This window comes from Haemaphysalis longicornis, unplaced genomic scaffold, assembly GCF_048455015.1.
Source record: "Haemaphysalis longicornis isolate Haplotype H1 unplaced genomic scaffold, Haemaphysalis longicornis Haplotype H1 scaffold_4, whole genome shotgun sequence".
In the NCBI taxonomy this organism is placed as follows: Eukaryota; Metazoa; Arthropoda; class Arachnida; order Ixodida; family Ixodidae; genus Haemaphysalis; species Haemaphysalis longicornis.
The window spans coordinates 224,291,195-224,316,847 of record NW_027526361.1 but is presented as its reverse complement, the minus strand read 5'-3'; the positions used below and the strand labels follow the sequence as shown (position 1 = coordinate 224,316,847).

At 44.2% G+C, this 25,653-nt stretch overlaps 1 protein-coding gene across 2 annotated transcripts in view; it reads right to left on the bottom strand.

Annotated features, from left to right (window-relative positions):
- Positions 1 to 1,623: 1,623 nt before the first annotated feature.
- Cbs (Cystathionine beta-synthase) overlaps positions 1,624 to 25,653 on the bottom strand; it is a 155,448-nt gene continuing 131,418 nt past the window's right edge. The window contains exons 7-14 of one of the 2 annotated variants that reach the window (XM_077708094.1): positions 23,199 to 23,324; positions 20,850 to 20,934; positions 18,263 to 18,446; positions 14,910 to 15,044; positions 12,451 to 12,559; positions 9,068 to 9,152; positions 7,698 to 7,763; positions 1,624 to 1,804 (exon numbers count right to left, since the gene is read on the bottom strand). In XM_077708094.1, the coding sequence (XP_077564220.1) occupies positions 1,653 to 1,804; positions 7,698 to 7,763; positions 9,068 to 9,152; positions 12,451 to 12,559; positions 14,910 to 15,044; positions 18,263 to 18,446; positions 20,850 to 20,934; positions 23,199 to 23,324 (942 nt within the window). In that variant the 3' untranslated portion in view covers positions 1,624 to 1,652. The remainder of the gene's footprint in view (positions 1,805 to 7,697; positions 7,764 to 9,067; positions 9,153 to 12,450; positions 12,560 to 14,909; positions 15,045 to 18,262; positions 18,447 to 20,849; positions 20,935 to 23,198; positions 23,325 to 25,653) is intronic. The other variant, XM_077708095.1, reaches the window with a different exon arrangement.

Below are 25,653 nucleotides of genomic sequence, written 5' to 3'. Positions count from 1 at the left end.
AACTTTTGACTGTGAACCCTCTGAAAAATGCTTCAGTGTTCAGTGACCCCTTCAGCAGAACTTTATCAGCGGTTTGTCAAATGCCCTTGATTGTTCTGTCTCAGTATTGTTACTCTTTTCATAGGCAATCCTGATGACTCATAGAACAAGAAGCTGTTCTAATAATTTACATTGCTTAGAGATTACGAAATTGTTACTTGCATGTAGAGGTAAAATATGGATGCATATACCGGACGTCTGGAAAAATGCCCATGTTGTACAGATTTTTAAATCTGGTGATAGCACCCAACCGAGTAATTACCGAATTACCGGCTGATTTCACTGACATCGATCTACTGCAAGCTACTAGAGCACATTCTTTATCACCATATCACGGTTCACCTCAACAAAAATAATGTTAGAAAACCAGCATGGTTTTAGGCATGAGCAATCATGCCAAATGCAGATGTGTGAGCTGGTGAACATCCTTTACCGCTCTACTGCATTCTTCACTTTACGTTGGTGCTTTATTCATCGATTATTCGAAAGCTTTTGACCGTGTGCCGCATAGGCAGCTTCTGCTGAAGCTCTCCAGCCTTCAACTTGACAGCCGGACAACAGAGTGGATCGAAGAATTTTTAACTAACCGTTTTCAGCCTTTTAAACTCAATAATCTTGTATTTAATCGCATGCCTTTAAAAATCCGGTGTACCACAGGGATCCGTCCTAGGCCCTCTACTCGTCTTGATAAACGTAAATGACATAATATTGCCTCAAATGGCCGCCTCTTCGCGGACGATTGCGTTATTTAGAGAGAAATAACAGATCCGGCTGATATAACTATGCTCCAGGCAGACTTAACAAGGCTATGTTGTACCTGGCAAATGTAGGTTAACACAGACAAAACTAAGCATGTAACGTTTACTTCCTCTAACAATTTAACCACGTACAAATCAGTACACTATTTTCAATATGAGTATTGAGTTAGCCCTGTCATTTATTTAAGTATCTCGGTGTTTTTCTTAGTTCAAGTATAACTTGGAACACCCATAGAGAATACACAACTGGTTCAGCTCGGCCTCCTAAAACGACGTTTCCACCTTGCAACCTCTGAAACTATACGCAGCATGCATACATTTCTTTAATTCGTCCTTCGTTAGAGTACACTTCTATTAATATGGCACCCACACCAGGAATATTTAACAGCCTTACGGGAGTCAGTACAGAACAAAGCGGCACAGTTCATTCTTTTGCCTTATTCCTGATATAGCAGTGTTTCGGCAATAAAAGCGTCCCTCACTTGCTTTGACACGCACTGTCGATCAAATCGCCTTGCTTGCAGTCAAAGGTTGCCGAGTTTTTTTTATGTCCTCTTTACGAAGTCATTTTTGAGATGATGGGGCATTATGCTGAGCTGTTTCCCCGTTCCTTACGGTGCTTTTTTTTTACTCGGCACAGTCGTCTGTCAGTGATCGGACCAGCCATGCTTTTTGTTGCATTCCATGCACTCAACGTTTTGAGAAAATCGGCAGAGAGGTTATTGTTTTACTACCTGCACTCCTTTCTCCTCTGTCTGCTAAGCACGAAAGATACCCCGCAGCTGTGAACCCACATTGCCAGTCATTTATAGGTACGCCAAAAGTGTTGCAGTAACAAAAGAGGAGCAGCTAGATTTATTTGGAACAGTTAATCTCGGGAGACTTGTCGCCGTTGACAGAAGTGCTGTCCGCCTTGGTCCTGGAGCCCTTGGTGATGAATCGCAGCAGGTCGATGTTGGTCACAATGCCAATGACTACTTCCTTGGTTGTGGATGTGCCTGTGGCCACTGAAAGGAAAGAAGGGATACATGTTCAAGCTTAGGTGCTGCCCACTGCTCCCCCATGAAGCAAAGTGGTAGATTGATGAACTGTTAAGACTAGATTACGCAACATGATTTAGGGATTTGACGAAACAAGCAACCTCAGATTTCCACGCAGTTACCCATAGGCTTAACGATTCCTCAATTTCATGCTGCCCACAGGCCCGGGCAGCATGACGACAGTCCCAAAACCATGACGTGTACACATGCCCGAGCAGCACGTGCCAACCACAGCCAGCGCGTCGGCTTCGTCAGGGGAGCCCGGACGTCGGCAATTTGGGGCAAGTAGCAGACGATGTCATGTCGGTCTGCTCTGGGCTTTCTCGTGCGGGCGAAGATTAAAATGAATTTTAAATATGTTTCGCTGAATGGTTGCTGTTGAAACTTGCTGGGAGATATCTCCTGATAAAAAGGAAGCGTTTTACATAGTTATCTCAGCTTTGAAATTTCGTGTCAGTACTCTTTTAAAGGAGTACCGACACGAAAATTTTACGTTCCACTTTTATTGCTTTTATCGATGCTTAATCGTCTGGCGAACCCGAAACAGCACTTTAAATACTTCAGCGCGCGATAATTAATTACACTGAACGGCCTGAGAATCGTTTGTTTCAAATTACCGCGCTTTCACCCCGATAGGCGCATATGACAGAATCCCGGCACGACCTCACCGCTTTGTGCGGACGTCAAAACACTGCGGAGGCCAGTAGGGGCGTTGTTTCGACCGCGCCGCCGCTGGAGCTAAACGGCTGAGCTGCCTGCATAGAGATAAGGCTGCCTGAAGGTGCTAGGCCTACTATTGCTGCGGAAATTCGATGACCGCTTTCAACAAAAGTTTTGATGGCGACTTCTATTGCGATTCCGGGCTATATTATCGCTTCCTTTCCCGTGTGTGGAACTTCATTTTTGCCAACAGCGCCTTTCTGGGCAGCGGTTATGCCTGTAGTTCTGGCTACGTGCACCCGTTTGTGAATGCGCCAGTGCCTGCTCGCCGCTCGCAGGGCCGCGAGCGTGAAGTGACGTCACGAGTTTTTGATGAGCGCTGTCGCGTCGCTTCTTTTGGCTTTCACGGGATGATGCCACGCTGATGTCCATTCGCTGAGTTTCGCTCCGCGCGCTGGTCCGTCGGCGCGATAAAATGAGATCCAATTGAAGTATGTTCTTCGCGTCGCAGGCCACTCATATTTCAACCAGGGTATTCTTTTGAGTAAAGAAAGCGAACTGTGGAATAATATTAACGCCGAAAATTGGTGTCGGTGCTCCTTTAAAAAAACTCCAAGTGTGAAGTTTTGTAAAATGACCATTTCTGCCCAAAAGAATACCTCATGTTTCAATGCAAATACTAGAGACTTGTCACTTGAGGAATATACACCAGAGTGTCAATTCCGATTGCCTCAACAGTGCTGCCATTGTAAAAGCGACTACAGGACCAATCTTGTGCACAATTTTTCATTACTGTAATGTAAAAAAAAAAAAACACCAATATAATAGCAAGTTTTATGCATCAGGAAAATTGAGTTTATTTCACAAAGGTCTGTATGACACGCAAGCATATGAGAGCCTATTTCACATTACTGTTTCCTTCTTCAGAACTTTCCCCCTGACACATTATGATCCGTTTTAATGCAAACGCATTAGTTAACTCAGCTAGCATGTTGATAATTTGGCGCCATCGCCAAGAGATGGTCCACACAATGCCCAATTCCTCAAATAATAACAAACAGACAAAGGTAAGCTTGGAAGGAAGTAGAATTTCTCAGGGAAGCTCTTACGAACAAAGTAAAGTAATTGGGGTGAAAAAGAATCAGGCCGCCTATCTGCTCACTTCGAAAGACAACAGTCTTCGGCCCCCTCTGTCACGTAACTGCCTCTCCTTCCTCCCACGATGACCAGTCAAACCTCGTCACTACAAACCCCACATCAACGAATTTCTCGAATTTACGGACATTTTCAATATCCCCGCCAGACTGCCTAAATTGTCACTGTGAAAATATTTCAGCATTACGAATTTCACTATAGCGCATATTTCAGAATAACGCACGTAATTTACTTTCTCATTTCAGTTTCAGTTTCAGTTTATTTTCCACAAGTGGATGGTTCCTCGGGTAAAAGCCACTTTTGCAGCTTGACAAAGCTCGAGATAATAGAAGATTTATAATCGAAGAACATCAGTATTACAGATTCACGTAAAGTAACAGTGCCGCAACTCCCACGTGAAACAGAAACTGTCGTTTCTGTGCAGTAGCTATCATCACCACCTTGCCGAGTACCAATTGCTAGCACCAACACAAAGCTGTACAGTTTCATAGTAGCCTAGCCAGCCTAGCTGCCCTTGCCCGTTTTCTCTCTCGTTGCTTTGGGTGTCAGTCGGTGGCCGGTCAGTGGGTCGGTCGTTGTTCGCGCTATTCATAAGCGCGGGCAGGTATTTCTTTGTTGAAAGTGATCGTGCTGCAAAGTTCGTGCAAGATTAAATTATGAATACAGCTAGCGACGCAGTCAAGAAGGAGCGAAAGCAGACATCATCCTGATGCGAACGAAGATGTCTGTGGGCCCCAGAACATAGAAGAAGATGAGATAGTGCCGAAAATTGAGTGCGTCCCGCACTTGCAAGAATAAAATAACTGATTTCTTTAAATAAAGCTGCTTTGAAGTGAGTGCAACATTTTGATTGGGGAGTTTCCTTGTGTACGCACGTGTATACTGCCAAGGTACATCATTTTCACTCCTAGGTTTGAGCAGTGTCTTATAAACGCAAGATTTTCATTACAACGCTATTTCAAAATAACGAACGATTTTGGGTGGTCCTGCGTGACTCGTTATATCGAGATTTGACTGTAAATGAAACAGAGGCTTGCTGAATTCAATTCCATACATTCGCACGGATGGCACACTGCCTGTTGGGACCTTTGTTACTGCTTGAATTGGCAATTGAGCTATGAGCTTCAGGCTTGAGTGCAAGTCTTTTTTTGTATTTCGTGGCTAAAATATTGTTTTTAACGCATTTTTTTCTTAGTTTGATATCCTGAAAATTATGCCCATGTCTATTTCTACTTCAAAGAACCGTGCTAGTGTCAGTTATGTATTTATAGTTGGCTTCAAATATGCCTAATGTTTTGTTTTTGCTGAACAATGTTGACAAGAATGAAATATGATACCAGACTTAGTAGTTTAGGAATATTTTGCCTAGCAAAATGTAAGCTGTACTTGTTCAAGAATTCTTTTTATCTTTGGGCCAGGTGTTTGAATCGAGGGATGGAGTGACAGACAGACAGACACAGAGAGACCAAACTTTATGCATTTAAGTAGCCCAAAAAAAAAAGGCTATCATCTTTAGAAATGGGCTAAATGTGGGTCTTGTTGGGGTGCAGATCAAACCCCAGGCCTCCTGAATGCGAAGCGAGCACACATCCCCAACACCACCACGGCTTGACAACTCTAGCTGCCCACAGAGAGACCTAGTGAAGGCATCAGGACTTTTGACTTCGAAACGTGTGTTACAGGCATGTATTGATGCCCTCCAGTAGTAATTTGGGCATAATATTACTAATTTGGAATGACCCTCAACTTTAAAGTCTTCTTTAATTAACTAGCGCTGTGCACCAGTAGTACCCTTATAATGCCTGTACCCACACATTGCCACATACTTTGGAGCTCTTTGCGCCCTTCTTGTCACTGCACATCCTCAAAATACAGGAGGCAGCACTGAACGGGGTTTCAGTAAGGAAGGATTGCCATCCTTCAGTGCGAAGGACAGTGGTGTTTTGTGAATATGCGTCGATCCTTATTAACGCAATCATAATCCACCTTTTCACGCAGGCAGACACACCCAAGAAATGTACACACCACCAATTATTTTGGTAAGCAGTCTAGGTATGTTCTAGAATGAAACTACGTTTGTGGCACAAATAAACCTAGACAATCTCGTACCCAATACGTCGCCGATTTGCAAAGCAATTTTGGGCCCTGATGAAGACGATTATAAGCGTTCGGTGTCATGATGACACAATGTCATGATGAGCATCATGATGTCATGATGCTCCGATGTCATCCTGATGCAACCAGAGTGGAGATAAATGCAACCAAAGTGGAGATAAGTTACAATAAGTGGTGCTCCTTGCGTGTCCATCATAGCGCAACACAACTCCCGGTTAGGTATGTTATGCTACATATCAGCGCTGCTGTGGTATCGGCCTCTATCTCAGCACAGCTGGATGCATTGGCACATCTTTCCGTGTCTACCTTCGGAAGCCCACTGGAATTGGGTCAAAAGAAGGAGAACTTTATTTTGAAGCGACCCTGGCATGCGTTGCTTCAAAAAGTTTTCATCTCTCACTTCATCCCCGGGGCTTATCCATTTGCGATTCTAGTTATAAAACCTAAACAAGCTGAATATACCGAAATTTTCCTACAGGGTAAATTCTTATCATTGCTCTTCGCCACTACCCGAGTAAACACCCGAGTAAACACTTATGGTCCGAGACATGGCAAATGAAAATTAACTTTCGTTAAACTGTGATAATGACGTTTACAAATAGCATATCTCCCTCTGTTTTCAGCTACACATTCAACGCACAATCACTTGATACCGTAGATGAATAGAAATATCTTGGAGTTACGTTTACGTCAAATTTGTCTTGGTCAAAGCATATCAATTCTATCACAAACAAGGCACTGAAAAAAATTGGCTACCTTTGCCGCACGCTGGCTGAAGCACCCAGGGAAACAAAGCTGATTGCTTACAAGACACTAATACCCCCCACGCTCGAATATGCTTCGCCAGTTTGGAATCCGTAAAAGCAATGCGAAATAAACCAGATTGAATCTGTACAAAAGAAAGCTGCTCGCTTTATCTGTCGTCGGTTTGATTCAGAATTTTCACCCTCTAATGCCCTTCGTTTTTTGGGGCTAACACCTCTAGCTGTACGTCGCGATACCGAATCATTGAAGTTTCTTATCATGCTATTAATTCGCATTGTCGTCTTTCTGATAATCATTACATCATCCTCGCTGAACCGTCAACCACGCGTAGTTCCCACTCCCTCAATGTTACCCCGTATTTTGCCCGCACTAATATTTTCAAGTACAGTATATTTCCTCGTTCCATAGAAAAATAGAATTTTCCCCCCGGCTCAACCCGCTCTCTCCCTTTTGATGTATTTGTGTACGAAATTGAGAGTTGTTTGAACATTATTGTATAACACTGACTCTGAGCTTACCTTATCTTTATCTGATGTATTGAACCTGACCCTTGATGCATTCTACTTGACTGAGCCTACCTTGATCTTATCTGAAGCATTGTACCTGACCCACTCCTGCGATAGCCCGCCTGGGCTGCAGTATGTAAAAATAAATAAATAAATTTCATTCTTGTTGGTTAACATTAGAAGCATTGTAAACACGAGTGAGAACCCGTGCAGCTTCACTGGAAGTTGTACGAGCGGTCAGCTGGCCGCATTTGCTCAGAAATAGCCAGATTTGCGATATACAGGTGTGGCCACGATAACGGGTGCTTTGTTGGCATTCTTGTAGCCAATAAACAGTTTTCGTAGTCTTAAAATGATATTCACAATTTTAAATGCCAATCATCCTCCCATCTTATTCGTGCACATTATGGTACACAACCCAGGGAACCCTCCCTGATATTGTGCATGGAATGATGTGATAACCTTGGGGCGCTCACATATGCAATGACTCAGCTTCTCACAGCCACATCGAAGCATAATGTGGAACGTAACTCGTGAAGACCCGCATGATAGCTGAATTATTTTAACCCGTTACTTAGCTGAAGAGGCGGAGCTGCGCCCTACTGAAGCATTCTCGATCTTGTCCGTACACCCTATCCCGATAATATTGCTCCACTCACCTATCTTGATGAAATCAGTGACCGCGTGGCCATCTTCGGTGCTCTCACGACTCAAGTTACAACCCCCTAAAAAAATTCAAAATAGCAACCTATAAAAAAAACGACTATTCTAGTACTAATGAATAACAAATTCAGTTTTGGGAATGATTTTTGTGGGAACTTTTTACCCGCACGAAAAAAAAACAACTGGTTTTGCTTTAGGTGTGAACTGCATAGATGCCGCAATGATGAAGTTTTGAATGCATGCGCCTATATAAGAACACCTCGCATAGTCTTAATTCAGCTTGTTAGCTTCAGATACAACACAGGTCTTGATACAACAAAAAATAGATATGACAAAAAATAGATGACATTTCATTTAAGGCACGACAATATGATCAGTGCGCATTCTGTCAAAGCAATGCTTCTTTTGAACATTGTTGACAACCCAACGCTCTTTGTTGTGTTGAAGTGCAATGTTGTAAATAAGATGCCCTTATCGTGTGGAAGATTCTACAGTAATCGAACTGGCTGGTGGCGCAATGATTGACTAAGGGAGCGTAGTGCTGCAATTCGAGCTGTCGTAAGACGGACCCATTGCATTCGGTGCAAATGCTCTCCTGGCTTCCAAGGGATGCATGTTCTTCACAGATTGTTCGTGAATACAAAATGAGAAATTTATGATGCTTTCTGCATTCTTTGTGGGGGCAAAAAGTGGTCAAGTGGCCCTTTCCCTAGCCCTCACGAGTTGCACGTGTGGTTTTTTTTTCTCCTGGGGATATCTTGGGGTGGACACATTCTCTCCAGTTATAAAACTTAGTTATAATATAGCGTTGTATAGTGCATCTTCCTTTTCGCACCAGTAACCAAGTCCAAGTTAGGCAACTACCAACTAGCCAAACTATCTTAAATGTGCTCCACTGTCCTCTCGTTTCATTGCGTCATGCATTTACAGCTGTGTCGAACCTATGCTCGACAGCCTGTGGTCGAACCTATTAAGTATGTTTGCTGATGTGCAAGTAGGTACTAAGATAGTAAGGAAGTATGGAAGTGAGACAGTTTGAATGGTTTAGATTTTCCCAGGGCAGGTATCGATAAACGTGATGGCAAAACATAGTAACATCCACTAGGATCTATCTTCTCGCAGTCCGACCCCACAACTTCATCCCTAGATGCTGTGAAAGGAACAGGATGATATGGAGTGCATTTCAAGATTTATACACCGAAAGCCGTCACCGTCATTTCCCATGAGAGCTGCTTCACGGCGATTTCAACTCAAACCGCATAATAGATAATTAAGGTTGCGCTATCAGATATTTTGCGAGCAATAAACGGCAACTTTTGCTCCACTGCCTGTTTAGTTTCAAACTCTGAGCCTCGGCTGGTCTCACCTTGTACTTGCTCAGCAACCACGAGTGCAAAATGGTCGTGCTCAAGCATTGCGGACAACTTGCCCAGGGTGGTGTCCAGTGTCACCTGAAAGGTAATCGCAGAGTAAGAATACTAATCTTCCGGAATCTATTACAGTGCATATGCTGCCATGACGTGGTGACAAGTCTATGCTACTCTTGTTGTTACAATATTGTTGTATGGCAGCAAGTATATGGAACACTGCTAGAGGTGGTTGCCTTTTTTAACTGAACATGGGAAAGTGTAGTCTACACACCCCATTTTTACATGCGAGCTTATATGCCTGAAAGATTTACATTGTGGGTAGATTCAAAGGCACATACAATTAAAAAATGAATATGTCGGTGTTTTAGCCATCAGCATGCATCGATGGCAACCGAGGAGAATCATCTGCTGAGCAATGTTGTTTTTTCAGAGCGCAAAGCCTCTCAATCAATCTCTTAGAGCAGGTGTCAGTAACCTTTTGAGGTGGACGGCTGAGTTGCATGAAGCCAACATGGTGGGGAGATGGACGGCGGAACTCTGAGAGTCAAAGATTTGTTCGTGGAATCGACATTACTGTACAAAGCTGGAATAGTAATCACGTTTATTTTACGCAGGCATGCCACGACGTTTTAATTTCCAAACATAGGGTGCAACCAAAAAAAATTCGACTTTTGGTGCTAAACATTCTTAGCCAACTCGCAATAATCTACTTCAAAGTCGCTCACCAACAAGCTCAAAAAGTCGTGGTGGACTTCATCGATTAGTCGGGAACGCAAGTTTGATTTGATAAACCAGAAAGTCTGTTTACAGATGTATGTACTGCCGAAAACATTCAAGTTTGGTGCCCTTTTTTGGACCAGTGCAAAGAAAGCAAGTGGAGACGTTATTTGGCTACGTGTGAAGATGGGGGACAATGTCAGTGGAAGTGATCTTTCCTTGTTCCGGTCTAGCCCCCTTTTATGTCAAAAGTGCCATGTTGGCCTTCAGATAGAAAGTGACAAGGGGAGGTGGGGAGGTTCTGACGTTGTGGCAAGGGCCGCATAATACAGTAGTACCTCGTTGATGCGTTTAAAAAAACGCGCGGGAGAAACGTACAACCCAGGAAAACGTACTATCTGGTAAGAAGCGTACTATGGGGAATTTTTAGTGTTAGCGTAGTAACTGGCAAATCGTATGAACCGAGAACGTATCAACGAGGTTCTACCGTACTGCCACGCAACTCGCATGTTGTTGGCCCCTGTCATTCAGGGTTAAAAAGGTGTGCAAACAAAAAAAAACGGCTTGCCAAGCAACACCTACGACAGTCGGTGCATGGCCCAGCGGGCAGAAACAATCAAAGCACATCACCTGCTCCCGTGCATAACCTAGCAGTGCCTCCAGTTGCAATCACCGCAGTGAAATGACCAAAATTCACGTGTGAGCCTATATGCCTTAACTTTGAAGACTCATGTCGCAGCTGTATGAAAGCTCTGAGATAAGAGCTGGCTATGCACCAAGGGTGAGCTTAGCGGTGCAGCTATCATAGCGGAATAATGCATATAAATGTGGCGTCATAAAGCAGAATAAAAAAATGGAAATAATCACACAATATTAATATGGAGAACTAGATACACAAGAGAATAATAAGATCAAGAAATTAGAGCCCTTCTATTCCATGAAGAGGGAAGTCCAGTGGAGCTGACACTCTGGTTGGATTTGCTATGTTGGCATTTAGCTATGTTGGGGGTCTGCTATGTTGAATTATTAGAGCAGTGGCCCAATCTATACATCAAGGACTAAGGACACGCACGATTGTTGCATAGAGATAATGACGTTTTATTCTATCATGCTCACGCCGACTACGGTGCAGGCTCTGGCCATCTGCGATGGCCATGGGAAAGCCAGCCTACCAAAATTAAGCTTAAACCAGTTTTCTTAAAGTCGCCTTCGCCTCTGAACACAAATGCGTTGCTGGAAAGCAATTTTCACGGCCAATATAAGCCTTCTTATATCAAAATGTGAAGCCCCTAGGACCTCTTTTTTGTTTGTAATTCACTTTTTTCTACTAGCAGAAAATTGTTGCCCTGTTCGGTCTGTCACCAGAGGCCACCTACTGGAGCCTAGCCATAGACAACTTCGCCGCAATAGCGGCCGAAATGAGAGAATGTATGCTCACATGAAGTATGGATTCACTCCATGGAAGGACCTTCTAATTTTTTTACGAATTCAAGTTACAATTTGTGTATTCTCCGAGCCACTGTTGACACCTTGACACTGACATTGAAGCATGTTAAGCATGTCAGTTGGTGTTTCATTCTTAGTTCTTGCCTTAACACTCGTTATTTAAAAAAAAAATGGAATTGTCAGTAAAGTTGAACACGATGGCTGTAGAGCTGTACCAAATTGTTTATTCTAGCTGAAGCCAAAACCAGGCAAGGCTGAAAGCACAATCTCTGTTAAAACCGGATCATTACTGTGCTCAACAAAATACAGGAGCATTGGTGCATTCCACTGAAGTGTTTTGAAAAGAGCTTTTTTCCTGCACTGTGCTGACTTTTGTTGTCAATATTTCCATAATAAATCTGCTGAATTACGAACACCTCGAAATGGGCGTCTTTTACAGTAGCTGAGGAAGCACTGGGGATGAAAATTTCCAAAACCCGTCGGTACTTGAAGCAACTGCAATCCCAAAAGTCAACAGCCCGAGATCAGTTTATACCCGACCACATTTTTGATCGCGTTCTTCGTAACTTGAGCAACACCGTTTGAATAGAGAAATGTTTTGATTTCAATATTTAGACTTGTTTTCAGTTGTAAAAACGTGTTTGTGATGCGGTGCTCTATAGCTCAGTTTGCGAGTGTTGTTGGAAATAGTATCAACAAGTGCAAACTTTCGCGCAAAGATGACTAGGACAGTACAATAAGGTTACACGTTTATACTGAAATGAGATGAAACTTTATTTTCATCATATGGGCAGGTGAAATTAATTTTCATAATTTATACTTAGCATACACTTGGCATGAATGTGCCCATTTGGATCCCTGCACTGAACCTCGCAAATAAGACATATTGCCCACCATTGCCAAATTCATGTTTCGATCAAGGAATACACTGGCTTAAAATAATGCTCAGAAAACAAGCGCCAGAGAACATTAATGTGGTGCAAAATTTGGCTGGATAAAAGTGTAGTTGGCTCTTTTCCGATCTCCTTGTTCATTTAATTAGCCGTTTTCGTATCACAGATCGATGCTTAGCAACTCATATACTGGCACTGCAGATAGACGCTGCTTTTAAAAGTCATATGCGAAAACCACTGTGGCTGTACAAGACAATTGCGCAGTGGCCTTTTTTGTCATGTGTCCCACACAAAGCTGCAGCAATGTTAAACTTTCAACTTGCCTTTTTGAATTGGTCGTAGGCCGCTTTCTTCACTGGCGTAGCCGAGTCAATGCGGCGTGCCAAAATCTTCGACATCAAGTTTCCCAGAGAAACCATCCCTTGAACGACGCTGAAAACAAATGGTGGAAAAGTAATCATCGCTTTAGACAAAACCAGAAAGTCATTGTATTTTTAAGGTGTAGCAAAATGTTGAACTTTAAAATAGACGAGCCATTATAAGTACTAGATTTTTGCGAATTTTCTAGTGCATTAAAACTGGAATTCACTATTCATGTTTCATCGTTTGTTTCTAACATCGTGTATCAAGGAATTGCAAGAATGACTGTAAAAATTGGCGTGGCTTGACCTATAATTAACTGCTTATCTGAATGAACAAGATGTTTGAAACAACTCACTCGCAGAGATTTGCTACCACTGAGGATCCACACATACAGTAGCCAACTGTTTTGTTGGACTCTAGAAATTCGGACTTGCTGGATATTCCGGACTTTCCCAAGGAATCGCCAGTTGTTCCATAGGAGTAATGTATATGAATGACTGATAGTTTGGACAAAATAATGCCAAAAGCTCGATTTTCTGGACAATTTTTTTCCTGACAGAGCCACGGTGCTACTACCGGACGATGCCATTTCAATCCTAAGCCATCTTGCTAGCTTCGGATTGAATGGGGATTGGCTTCATTCCCACCGGGGGTGAGAAGCTTTGATCTTGGAGACCACAATTTTGCATGTAGTCTGTGGCGGAAGCAATCTCGAAAGCCGGAAACGGGTCATATGTGGCCAGTATTTTTTTTTAGACACAACTTTTTAGGCAGTGGACAGCAACATAGTGCTCTGTGCAGAGCTAACGAATGACGTGATCATCCGCTAAGTGACTGCGCTGCTGCAAAGTGACTGACCTCGATGAAGACACTCCCGACCGCCCACAATCCTCAATGCAAGACACTGACAACCCTTTCGCATTGTTGTCCAATGTTTACAAAGAAAACGTTACGCTTTCAGCGATGCAAGCAGATGTTCTCACACGAAGGAGAAATTTAAGGCAAGGAACCATTCGCGACTTCTGTCTCATTTAAATGAAATAAAGTTTGTTTTTGAGACTTGCAGATTTTCTGGACTGCTTTTTTATTTGGACTATTTTTCGTTTAACAAGACAGTTCAAGGTTAAACAAGACACTACAGCAGCAGACAGTGGTCAAAATGTGCTGACAAAAATTCGGGGATTCAACTAACTTTACCAAAGCAAGTGTTACCCTATTTTATAATAAAAGATCTACTACTCATCTTTCAAGGTAATTTCAAGATCATCTTTCAAGGTCATCACATCACCAGAAGCCTGGAGCCACCAGTGCGCAAGCTGTACCTCTCTTTTTTATCTCTTTGCTATCTTGAAGGTTAGCCGCTGTAGTACCGTGCGACCAGTGTGGCCTTTAATTGTCTGCTTTTATGGGCCTTGAGCAAACCTGTTTGATTGCTAACAGTGCACGCTGAGTAGTTCTCGAAAGCTGTTATGCTAGCTGTCATGTGAGTACTCACATTGAAATGTGTATTTGTTGCCAACCTGTTTGCTCTAACCTTGTTATGCTCTTCTTCTTGTCATGGATTAAACAGCTTTAAGTTCGCTTCCGGCTTCTCGATCTCGAAACAGAGGCAGCTCATGCAAGAAGCTCACTAGTCGGGCTACCACGATTTAGAGCAGCAGCTAATGTCATTCACTCTAACCTCATCACAGTTCTCGCGTGCCAGGGGTATGTATTACTCAAACAGTCTAAATGCGGGGATGTGTCAATCTACCATCTTGGGGGAAGCCCCCAATGTAAGCTGTGCAGCTTTCCCGCTTTACCTATGACTGAGTCTCCGGTGAATGCCACTTTTGTTTTCCAAAATGTACTCCACCTTGCGATATTCTTGCTCTGCACCCATCATGAGCCTGAGCCCTTCATTTTTGCGAAGACCCAATATCGTCTGATATTGCCGGATATTTGAAACATGAATGCAGTTGATGCCACTAGAAATAAACCCTACTTTTCTAAACATAACATCCGTGGCTGGCCTTATGTCTGGATCGAGTGATTGCAGTAATTAATGTCCCATCCAGGCAAAATGATGGCCACCATGGGGCCACCGCTTCAAAAGTTCCATCCAAAACTCCCACCGAGTAAAGATGCTTCAACCCCACCTGAGGACAGAGTCATTATAAACCAAAGCCACCCAAATGCACCCAATCATTAGTACGACGTTGGGACGGTACACTATAGGTCTGCATTATTGGCCAACAAAAGCATCAGGAATGTAGCAAGTTTCGGAAGCAAGTTTTGAAGTACGTTTCTGCAATCCACTTTTTCCAAAGTTCCCTTCACCTACACTGCCCCTTCCCTGCAAATGCAACATATAAATATTTCTCCCAGCTCGTCGATTACTCGTCGTTTCTATCATAGCACGCAGCAACATGAGACTCACCCGCTTTCATCGACCACGGGTAACTGGTCAATGCCCTCCGCACTCATCAGCTCCACGGCGTCCTGGCAGGTCACGGTAGGTGTCACGGTGAGGGGAATTCGCAGTCGCAGAGCTCGCACAGTTTGGTTCCACCACCTGTGCGCAATCGAGGAAGCCATCAGTCGTGTTGATGTAAACTTCTAAACACAGCGACAAACAAAACACGAAGCTGTTACACAAATTTGCGGTGCCTTCGTGAAGACTTCGACTTATCTTTGGTTTGCACACCACAGCAAAAAAATTAAAGCCGTTCCACTCAATTTGAAAGCTGTCTGAAGTGCAGAGGAGAGATTCACCATAATGGGCTGTAGCACTGTTATCCGATCACTGCTACCACCTAATTAAAGTCAAATTTCCCACCCTATCTGAAACTGCGCCAGCAGGACTTCTGTTCTTTTTGTGCTTACTTTTCCTCCCACACGTGCCGGTGCTGCACTGCCATTTTTTTTTTTCACTCACTATCGTAAAGACCAACCCAACGAGCGTTCATAACTAAATGAGCGTGGGCGCTGCCGATTAATTATGTATATTTTGCCTCAAATTTACCTGCAGTTTTCTTTGCGCTAAACAATGGGGTGATGTATGACAAGCGCCAGCGGTTCAGGAGTTTCAGACGTTTATGACTATATAAACAGCTTGGCTCTCGAAGCCTCTGGGTTACGCCGTGACGACAGCTGCTACGACAGAACAGCATGTGGCTCCACTTGGGTCCAGTGAGCAAGCTACGATGACAAGGCGAGCCCCTAAAGTGCTCTGCACTTAAAACATGCGTGCTATGGCAAGGCAACAGGATTTGCTCATGGCAACCATGTAAACGTGACATAACATCACCTGCCTAACTGTACAGCATGTTAAGTCCCAAAAAAAAACTGTTGAATGTAAGTGCACTCAGTGCAGAACAGATGGAAGTGTGACAAGTGTGCCGGAAAAAAGGGATAAAACGTGGCAATGTTCAAGAGCGGTTCCTTTTTATTTTCCTCATCATTTGGTCATGGTAGTGAGTATGGTTCCATGGTTACTCCACGATACTTGGAATGACTGAAGTTTTATCCTTCCCCTCCAGGAGATGCTCATGCACTGACAGAAGATGAAATTCCACAAACTTGATAACTTCACTATGAACTACCTAATTATAACATGTAAATAAAAGTTGAAGTAATTATAAAATACCATGAGTCATTCCACTGTTTGGATGTGGATGATCAGTGAAGCTGTCCAGCACATGACACAGAGGTGACTGGCCAGAATTCCGAAGAAAGGTATGAAAGTATTGCGAACTTAGTAATCATGACAAGCAAATGAAGCTCAGTATTGATAGGGTCATCTCAGGGACCACGATATAATATTTGTTGGGAAAGTATCATAAATAAATTAATAGACAAAACAACCATTTTATGCAACCACATTCCCTCCTGCAGGTGCCCACGTATTGAAAGCGGAAAGAAATTCTGTGACGTTTAGAACTTCACTGTCAGCTAGCGGTGGGCAGACGGGTCTCTCGGGCCGAAAAAGGGTAAAAAAAACCGCTTTCCGAAAAACGGCATTTTTGGCATCCACGGCCATTTTCCTATCAGCCTGCAAATTTTCTCACCACAAGGTGCCGTATTTTATTCCCCCAAAGAGTGGTTTAGCCTGGCCGCTAATGAACAGCGGTTGGCTCTTGCTCCTCCTTCCCTTCGCTCTCCCTGTCACAACCATGACTGCACCACCGTGCCATGTAGGGCGAGCCGGCGACACTCCCCCTTGCGAAGAATGATCCTGGCTCTCGCTAGCCATGTTTTTTTGTTTGTTTGTTTGTTTGTTTGCTGCGTTTGCAGCATTCACACTGCATTCACGCTTTGTGGGCTTTCTTCCGAAGGGTAGCTATGGAGGCTAGTGCTAGTGTCACTAAATAAAGGCTTATTTAGTGGCTATAGATAGAGCAAAGTGGCAGAATTTGCCTTTCGCATGAAGCTGGCAATCGTAAATCGAGTTGAACTTGGTGGGAAGTTGGATGTCCCCGCGATGCGCGAGATTAATGAGAACAGCTTTTTGAAGTAGGTGCTGGGCAGATGTCACAGAACAAACCACGTGAAATTGCATCAAATCTGCGGGATTGTGCGGGCCGGGCCGGTGACAACCTTGAAAATCGTGAGAAGTGCAACGAAGCCACTGCTGGTTTTGCGAAGTGTGGAGCGAGCGATTGGATTTTCCAGACGTCGTTGCCGGATCAATGGTTGGCGAGTTTGTGGGTGTGGATGATGGTGTCTCGACCACGGGAGAGTTTGGAACAGGGCCGTACCCAGAAATTTTTTTCAAGGGGGGGGGGGGGGGGGGGGGGGGGGGGGGGGGTTATGAATTTTGGGAAGGGGGTAGTTTTGCTCAAAGCAACAGTAAGTATTGTTTACATGCTGCCTGGAAAAGATTTCGGGAGGGGTTCGAACCCCCAAACCCCCCCTCTGGGTACGGCCCTGGTTTGGAAGACTACATTGCGGACATGTACTCAGCGCAAGTGAAGGCGGGTGCAACAAGGGAAGCAATGACAATCCTTTGCCCACAACCTTTGAAGTGTTTGGTGTACACGTACTTGTCTGGCACTTCATTGCAACTGTGAAAGGATGCGGCCTCAGCTGCTCCGACTAGTCACACAATGTGGAGAAGCGCGCACTGTCTCGGGCAGCGAGGTTGTTCAAGCAGCAGATACAGGTCTATTTCGTGTGAAAGTAAGGCAGTTTCACCCATAAAGTGGCTTTATAAATGCTATGTGCTCTTGTGACATCCGATTCCTTAGCTTGCTTATATCAAATTATCCGCTACATCGAACTGATAGCTGTTTTTTTCGAGTTCGATACAACCAGGTTGGCCGTATACACATATTGTTCTTAAAACTAATAATGAATTAACTATCATATAATTTGTTCCAGCCACTTTCTTAACTATACTCCCTCCGTAGACCGCTATGTATTGACAGCAGACGGGAATAGTGTAACGTTTACAACTTCACAGTCAAGTAACTAGTTATGCCAAAAAATGCAACTTGGTGTAGTGACAGGCTTGTCTTAATCGCCAATTTACACATAATTTCTTTCAAGGTATGTATATTAGCCTGGGAGCTGTGGGGCATTTGACATTAGCTCCAGAGTGAGTGCGCACAATTCTTTGTCAACGTGACCCGATAGGCGCATGCAAGTTTGATCAAAACCGAGCAAAAGGCAGCTTTACTAGCTGTACAATTCAGCATCCTATAATACTTTTACACACAAATAAATGCGTGCGAGTAACACAAGCAGAGCTGTCGGTTCGCTGTTTGTAGCGTACTAGTACGTGGAGCTCACCAGTGCTTGGTGCTCATTTCGGAGTAGAGCGAGATGAATCCACGCTCAGCCATCCAGCTGTCCGAGAGGAACTTGGTCATATAGTTGCGGACCCCGTCTGGCAAGATCACCACGCACTTCTGCCCCGCCTTCAGCGACTTGGCTGCTTCGACAGCTACGCTCATCGCAGAGCCACTGCTTCCACCTGCATTCGAACGTAGAAGGAAGACTCACAAAGATGCAGGTGTCCTTTCGGAGTGCGCCAGAGACCCAGGGAAAAAAAATTTCTCAGGCGATCACTTGGGCCTTAAACCAACTACAGGCTGAGAAATAAAAGCTGCAGAGACAGCTAAATGTTCCTAAGGTCGTACTACTCCACATAAAGGTTATTCCGTATTTACACGACTGTATTTCGACCCTTTTTTTTCAAGTTTGACAATCATACGTTGGGGGGTCAACTTAGAATCGAAATCAAACTTTGCGCCTCTTGTAACGGCAAGAGAAATGACAAATCAGGGGTGCTACAAGCTGGGGAAAGCGTAACACCCTCGTTTCTATGGTTACGGTCGAAGCGTAGCGTTTACCATGACATACCATATAAGCCGGAATATAGGTCGAGATTTTTTACCAAAAATTTGCCGGAAAATCACCCCCTTACCTTGACGTATATAGCGGTTATTGGCATAATATTATTTGTCATGTGCCAACCAGGCAGCCCATAGAGCCCATCCAAACCGCAGAGGCACCATCGCCACCGACGCCAATTGGACGCACCGCCATCTTTTTTTTTTGTTGCTTGTCTCGCTGTCAATGAGCATGTGGTTGATAGCTATCAACAAACGTTGATAAGTATGTACATTGCAATAAAGGTGATGCAGACTTGAAAGTTCGCGTTCTCGATCTGCGCCCTTTGTCCACCCTACCAAGAGCGGCTAACCTTCCACCAGCTTGTTCGTAAGTGTACTAAACGTGATATGATTGTGCCTATGTCAGCACCGTGCATTGATTCAAGGGATTTGGTAATACTCAGTTTGTTTATTAGAGACGAACAAAACGCTTCTTGAATGCGAGTACCGTACTCGTAAATCAAAGGACATCGCGAGCGGCCGCTTCTGTCAGCCGCCTTGTTGTTTGTTTTGATATCGCGCGGCAGTGGCCGCTGCCGGTAGCTTCGATGTTTGTCATCTCGCAGCGAATGTGTTCTCGTGATTGGGAATAAAGGTTCCCGCTCAACCCACAGTGCATGGTTATTCCGCGTGCTTATACAAAAGCTGTTCTTTTTTAACATCTACTGCACGCACCCCGAGCGTACAGCTCTTGTGGGAGCATTGATCATCGATGGAAGAGCCGCCGTATGGGGGGTGTTGATAGTTGAAGTGGTTGAAGGAAGAGCTCCTCTTTGTGATGCGATTTTCTAGGTGGCCGCGTTACCACGCGCTTGTGTCACTTCTGTGTTGTGCTGAATCTTCCCATCTGCCATGAGTGCCCTGGGCCTAAAGAACTCTCTCAGTGCTCATTCACAGCAACGTTCAAATGGGCTGCTTTCTGCACTCACTTTTTTTTTTCGAGAGAGATGCAATTTTGGGGGGGGGGGGGGGGGGGTTGACCTACATTTGAGTCGACTTACAATCGTGTAAACACGGTATATAAAAAAATGACGCTTGCAGGTGCAAAGTTTTAATGAAAAGAGGGCAATGCAGTGAAGAATTGAACAGCGCATGGAAAGCTTAAGCTCTCCATTGCACTTTGGTTTCTGTAATTATAAAAGTTAAACAGCCTGGAGAGTACAGAAAAAAGCCCACAGACAAAGCACTGGTTTGGTTTTGCAAATAGCATGCGAATTTATTTTAATATTTTCGGTATAAGCAGATGCACACATATTTTAGAGTACTTTAAAAGTGTTCAGTTGCAATGTTGCCAGAATATCAAACTGGTGAGCACAGCCAATCCCTTTGTTTTGCGAGAGACCCTTCTGCTAGTTAAGTCCGGATTTTACTAGCACACAAACAAATTGGTTTTTCTCGCTGCATGCTCTTGATACAGGCAAGAAATCAAGCAACAATTTAGATCTCAGCTGCTTCTCAACTGCTCTTCTGTATGCATGCACAATCGCCTCACCCATCAGCGGCCCATCTCTGTTTTTATCTGTTCTGTCTGTAGCTTTTTCTTTCGTAGCAGCAACCAAAACAATTCCAATTGGAGTTTACACAGCGCTACCACGGTATGAGTGACACTGTGTAGCATAGTGCCGTTGAACAATTTACACTACCTGAGAACATTAAAAGGCACTGAAATCTTGCTTGCCTCCGAAAACTTTTTCTTGCCATTTTTGTCATCATTTGCCTTGTTTTTTGGTATTTCTTGCAGTGAGTGTCGTTAAGACAGGCATGCTCCCAGCAGGACAACACCAAAAAGGACACTTTCATTTGACTCATGCCTATAAATGTAACAAGGACTAAGTCAAGTATTACATTACAACAAGCGTGTGCAGGTAGAAACTTCCAGCCACACATGTGTGCACATTTATGACATGTGCATTACGGTCACAAGCAAAGCATCTCAGTCATTCGCATGCACGTACAAAACACCCATAAACACAAGAACTCACCGCACAGCAGCCCTTCCTGTCGAATCAGCTTGCGGGCCATGAGGAACGAGTCCTTGTCGTTGCACTTGTACCACTTGTCCACAAGCTGAAGCACAAAGGGCCCAATGTAGCTCGTTAAGTTTAATCAAACCTTCTGTCGGTATCATGCGTTTGAAACTGCCGGACTATTTTCGGGAGATGGTGTAGTATTTGTAAGAGAGCCAAGCAGGAAGTCAGTGTAATTGGTAAAAATTGAATTGAAGAATACTGCCCTTTGTGTACAGTATTCCACAAGCATTAACAGTACCAAATTTCAATTGTGCACACCTAAATTAATGAGCAGATGAAACGTGCACATGAAACGTACATCTGCATTATTGCGCTACGCGTGTTGAGCGTCTCTCATCTGACCTGCCAGGTAGCATTTGACATCACTGCGTGCACAAATATGGTCTTGCATAAAGACAATACAAAACATTAAGGGCAGTACATGGGTCCTGAAATTTGCCTTCCAATCCTTGAGTAAACTCAATGAAGCTTCTCAGTCTTGCTGCATTGTCGCCCTCATTTCAAATATGCAATTATTTACTTTGTCAGTCAATTAGTTCTCAAGATATTACAGATAACTAGCAATTGTTTGGAGCAATGTGCAGAAAAATGTTAGAAACTGTGCTCTTCATACTTTTTAATACTACAGTGTAGACCATTTATAACGTAACCGCTTATAGTGCGGGACCGGATATAACGCGGGTTTTTGCGACCACCGGTTTGCCTCCCATAGAACTCAATGCATAAGCATACCGCTTAAGATGCGGTTGGCCGAAGCACAATACCGTTTATAGTGCGGGTTTTCGGCGGGTCTGCTGATCGACCGGCGCAGCTGAGGCATCGTTTTAGGGTAGCAAAAGAAAAAAGAAAGGATGAAATCGGCCATCTGACGCAGCGTGCACCCCTTGCCCTCCTCTAACGCAGACACCCAAAGAAAAAAAAACAGGCACCCTTTAGTTCGCGCGTACCTGATAACCACAACTGACCTTGCTTGATGCACCTCGGAAGATAGCGACAGACTCCCCACCGCGCGCGGCAAGTTGATTTTATTAGTCGTGCACCGCATGGCCCGTTTTCGCGCACGAATCGTGCACATCGGCGTTGCGCGTCAGTTTTTTTTTTTTTTTTCGTGTTCGTATCGACGATTCCGCACTCGCGGTGGCTTCTTCGCGTGGCAGTGGGAGGAGCCTGACGACTTGCACCAATGTGGAGACGCGTACCTATGGCGGGAGATTCGAAGCGCTCCGAGCCGGCAAGCCGCGCCAGAGATGTTTAGGCTTACCACCGCGTTATTTTTTGATGGGCGCTTTCACAAGCAGCGTGGATGGCAGTTTATATTCGACTTTTCGCCCACATTATTAGCTCTTTTCTTGCATGAGCATCTTCTCTTTAGCCCCGTGCGGCATTTCAGTGAGCGGTTAGAAGCGGTCGCTGGAACTTACTGGAACTGCCTGCACCGCTTCACGGCCAGTGCCGACGCCATGTTGCCGCCTCTTACCGTGCCGCCCACACCACGCCAGTTGTATCCGCGCTGGCGTGCACTGCACGTTTTCGCGATACCAAATCTACCACGCGGTTCACGCTTTAGAACGTTGTTGCAGATAAGCCACCGCTCTTTCCCTTTCCGAACATTCCGGCCGCGCGAAGCCGAAGATTTCCACCACCAGTACGTTGCGCTGATAAGCAGCCGCCTTCAGCATCGTGAACACAAGGTGGGGCAAAAAAAAAAAAAAAAAACCGCTGGCGTTCTTATCACGTTTTGCGGCATCTGTTCATAAACGCTAAAAACGCAGCCATGGTCTTTCAAAACAAACACAACGGAAGTTAAAGCCGCGCTCGCCGTTTGTGAGACTGCGCTTTTGCCCTGCAGCAGCGGCTGATGTTAAAAATTATACGAAATATAGACCGTGCCTTCGTTTTTAAGTGCTGTGCGTTTGAGTGATGATAAATATGGGTTGACTTGAGAGATAGGTGGCGATGGGGTTGAATTCGCGCGTGTTTTGGTTATAGTGCGGTACCGCTTATAATGCGGATTTTTGCTGCTCCCGCGACATACGTTATAAGCGGTCTACACTGTATGACCAGTTGGGAGTCCAATATAGCAAGAGGGTTTTTTGATGAAACCCTCGGAAGCAATTTTACAGATCATTAAACTTTGTGGCGCCAGTGGCCAACCAACATTTCAAGCCCCCATTCCAAACACCCAAGTTCAGACACCCCGTTGCTTTTTGCAATGCAGGCGCGTATTCTCTATATTCCTCTCCGTCATGGATACTCATCAAGAGAAGTACATGCTCTCAAAGGAGAAGAGAGTGATCTTACACTTCGGTCGAGTACTGTGGGCACGAAGTCATAGCCGATGCCTTCAACCTCGTACATCGTGACCGACGGGTCATTGGGTTCCGCGTCCACAGCCAGCTCTGAGCCGTGCGGATCTACGCCAACAATCTGCAACAAAAGTATGTTTGTGCTTTGGTATGGTATACTTGTGCTATGGTAAAGGTGTCTGTACATGGAGAAGAAAAACCTAACACAACAGGACTCATTTTGATTTTCCTCAAACCAAAAAAAGACTATTCAAGAATACACTTCCAGAGAAAAAAGGCTCAGTCGATTTCAGCATGATGTTATACATTTAAACTATCACATTTTCATGGTCCTAATGTGCACCTTTCTTCACTGAAAGTAGCGGTCAAATTTGTGTGTGCGTTAGAATCGGGCTCAAAAAGCAAAATTGACTGCAAAGTGGCTAGCTGCGTCACCACAGACGCCAACTCTTCCCGAAATCCAACTCAATCCAATCTAAAGCACCCTGCCAACATTGCGTAAGTAAATTACGGTGCACCTTTAGCTTTCGCCAGGTGTTGCACAAGTTATTGCCCCTGATGCTATTTCCACGTCGTGTCAGTTGTTACGGTTCCAAAACTGTGCTACTCTGAAGCCCAATGCAAGCACGAGGCTTTTTAAAGTCAACGCACCTTAGTGGGTGGGACCGATGGCCTCTCATCAAAAAACTAACGCATTTCCACATAGGCCAGTTGGTCGACCGAAAAGCTCTGACAAGATCTCTAGACACATGGTGCATGCGTGATACCGGGCTTCTATTGTGTCAAAACGGTTACTTGAAATCACGAAAAAGGAGTGGTTCTATCCCCTGTGAAAATAGAAAGAGCACTTCCAGCAAGAAATCATAATTTCCGGCTTCATTTCTAAATAGATTATTAGATTCCAGCTGGAGTCGACAGCTTCTAACTAGAAAAATTCTTAGTCTAGCTAGAGACACTTATTTCCAGCTTTCAGGGTATTTTTTCTTCCGGCTGGACTGACAAATGCTAGCTGGAAGTAAATTTCAATCCAGCTATAAATGAACTAGAAACTGAATTTCAAGCTAGAAATTCTGCCAATTTCTAGCTAGAATATTTCTAGTTAGTGGAAATTTCTGGTTCAATAATCCAGCTAAAAAAACAGGTATTTTCACCTGGGTAGATGAGACAATGCAGTGAAAGCTCCTTAATTCAAACTCAAAGGGGAGCATAAAATTGTGCAAATTCAGTGGAGTTCGAATTATTGGGAGGGTGCCAGAATGAATGGACATCGTGCCACACTGCATGGGCAGTGTGGCGAGACTGCTCGGTTTGGTTTGGATTTGCAACACCTTGTAATCACTCTTGCTTGACCTCTTTTGCGAGGAGCGATTGAAACCAGGGGATCCCAGTTCCAATTAACTGTTTTGAATGCCGACGAGTTCAAATTGGTGGGAGTTTTCCCCCATAGAAATATGCAGGGCTGTGCAGGGATCAGGGCGTCAGTTCGAATTAACTGTAAGTTAAAATTAACTGAGTTCAAATTAATGAGCTTTTACTGCACACGCATCAAACATGAAGAAAGAGTACAATAGTACACCTTTATCTCATAAACCACATATCGGTATCGTCACACGGGCTTGTTCTTCGTTTGCGATTTGGGTCTTTGAATGTTTGATGATCGATTAGATGCACTTTCAGCGAAGGTTGGGTGCACTTTTAGCTTTCGTGCTTCTCTCAACTTTCTTCAGGAAATGAGGGTAAATTTATATTTATTTGCCAAGAGCAAGGGGAACCAAATTGCAACCCGCACACTGGGCCCCCTGGAGACCTGTGTGCGATTGGCGTGCACAAGGGAGCGTCAGATTTTCATGCAAGGCTTCAAGGAAAGTATTCGCCAGCCCAAGTACGGGCGGTCGAAAGACTCCCAGGTGGAGATTGTGGAGGACAGACGAACGAACCAACGGCCCATAACGTCCAAAATTATGAAGGTCAAATTGCTTCAAATAGACATTTTCAATGTTCCACATTCTGACTTTTAAGCCAGCTGGAGCTTGATAAGCAGGTCAATGAAGCGCAAGGAATTTTGGCTGCCACAGTTGCGTGCTTCAAATAAAATTTCTTCTGCCAGGTATGCGGTGTCATTTCATTTATATCTGCGCGGTACAGTTGGCATCAAAATATTTTTTTGAATTTTCACGAGTGAAATCCCCTGCACGTTACAATGGGGCGTTTGTTATAATTACGCAAATATGATATTTGCTGACTAAATGACCAAGTGAATAAAATTGTTAGCTCCAGTCGATGGCCATTATCTGATTAATTCCCCTCCCCTCCCCTTGTCACCGTGTTTTATTATGTTGGTGCATTGAAACTAGATGGAGCTGCAATCTGATTTTAAGCAACACGGGCCAAATTCTACATGTAAAAGTCACACATCAAACTGCGGACAACCTCCTACAGCCTGGGCAACA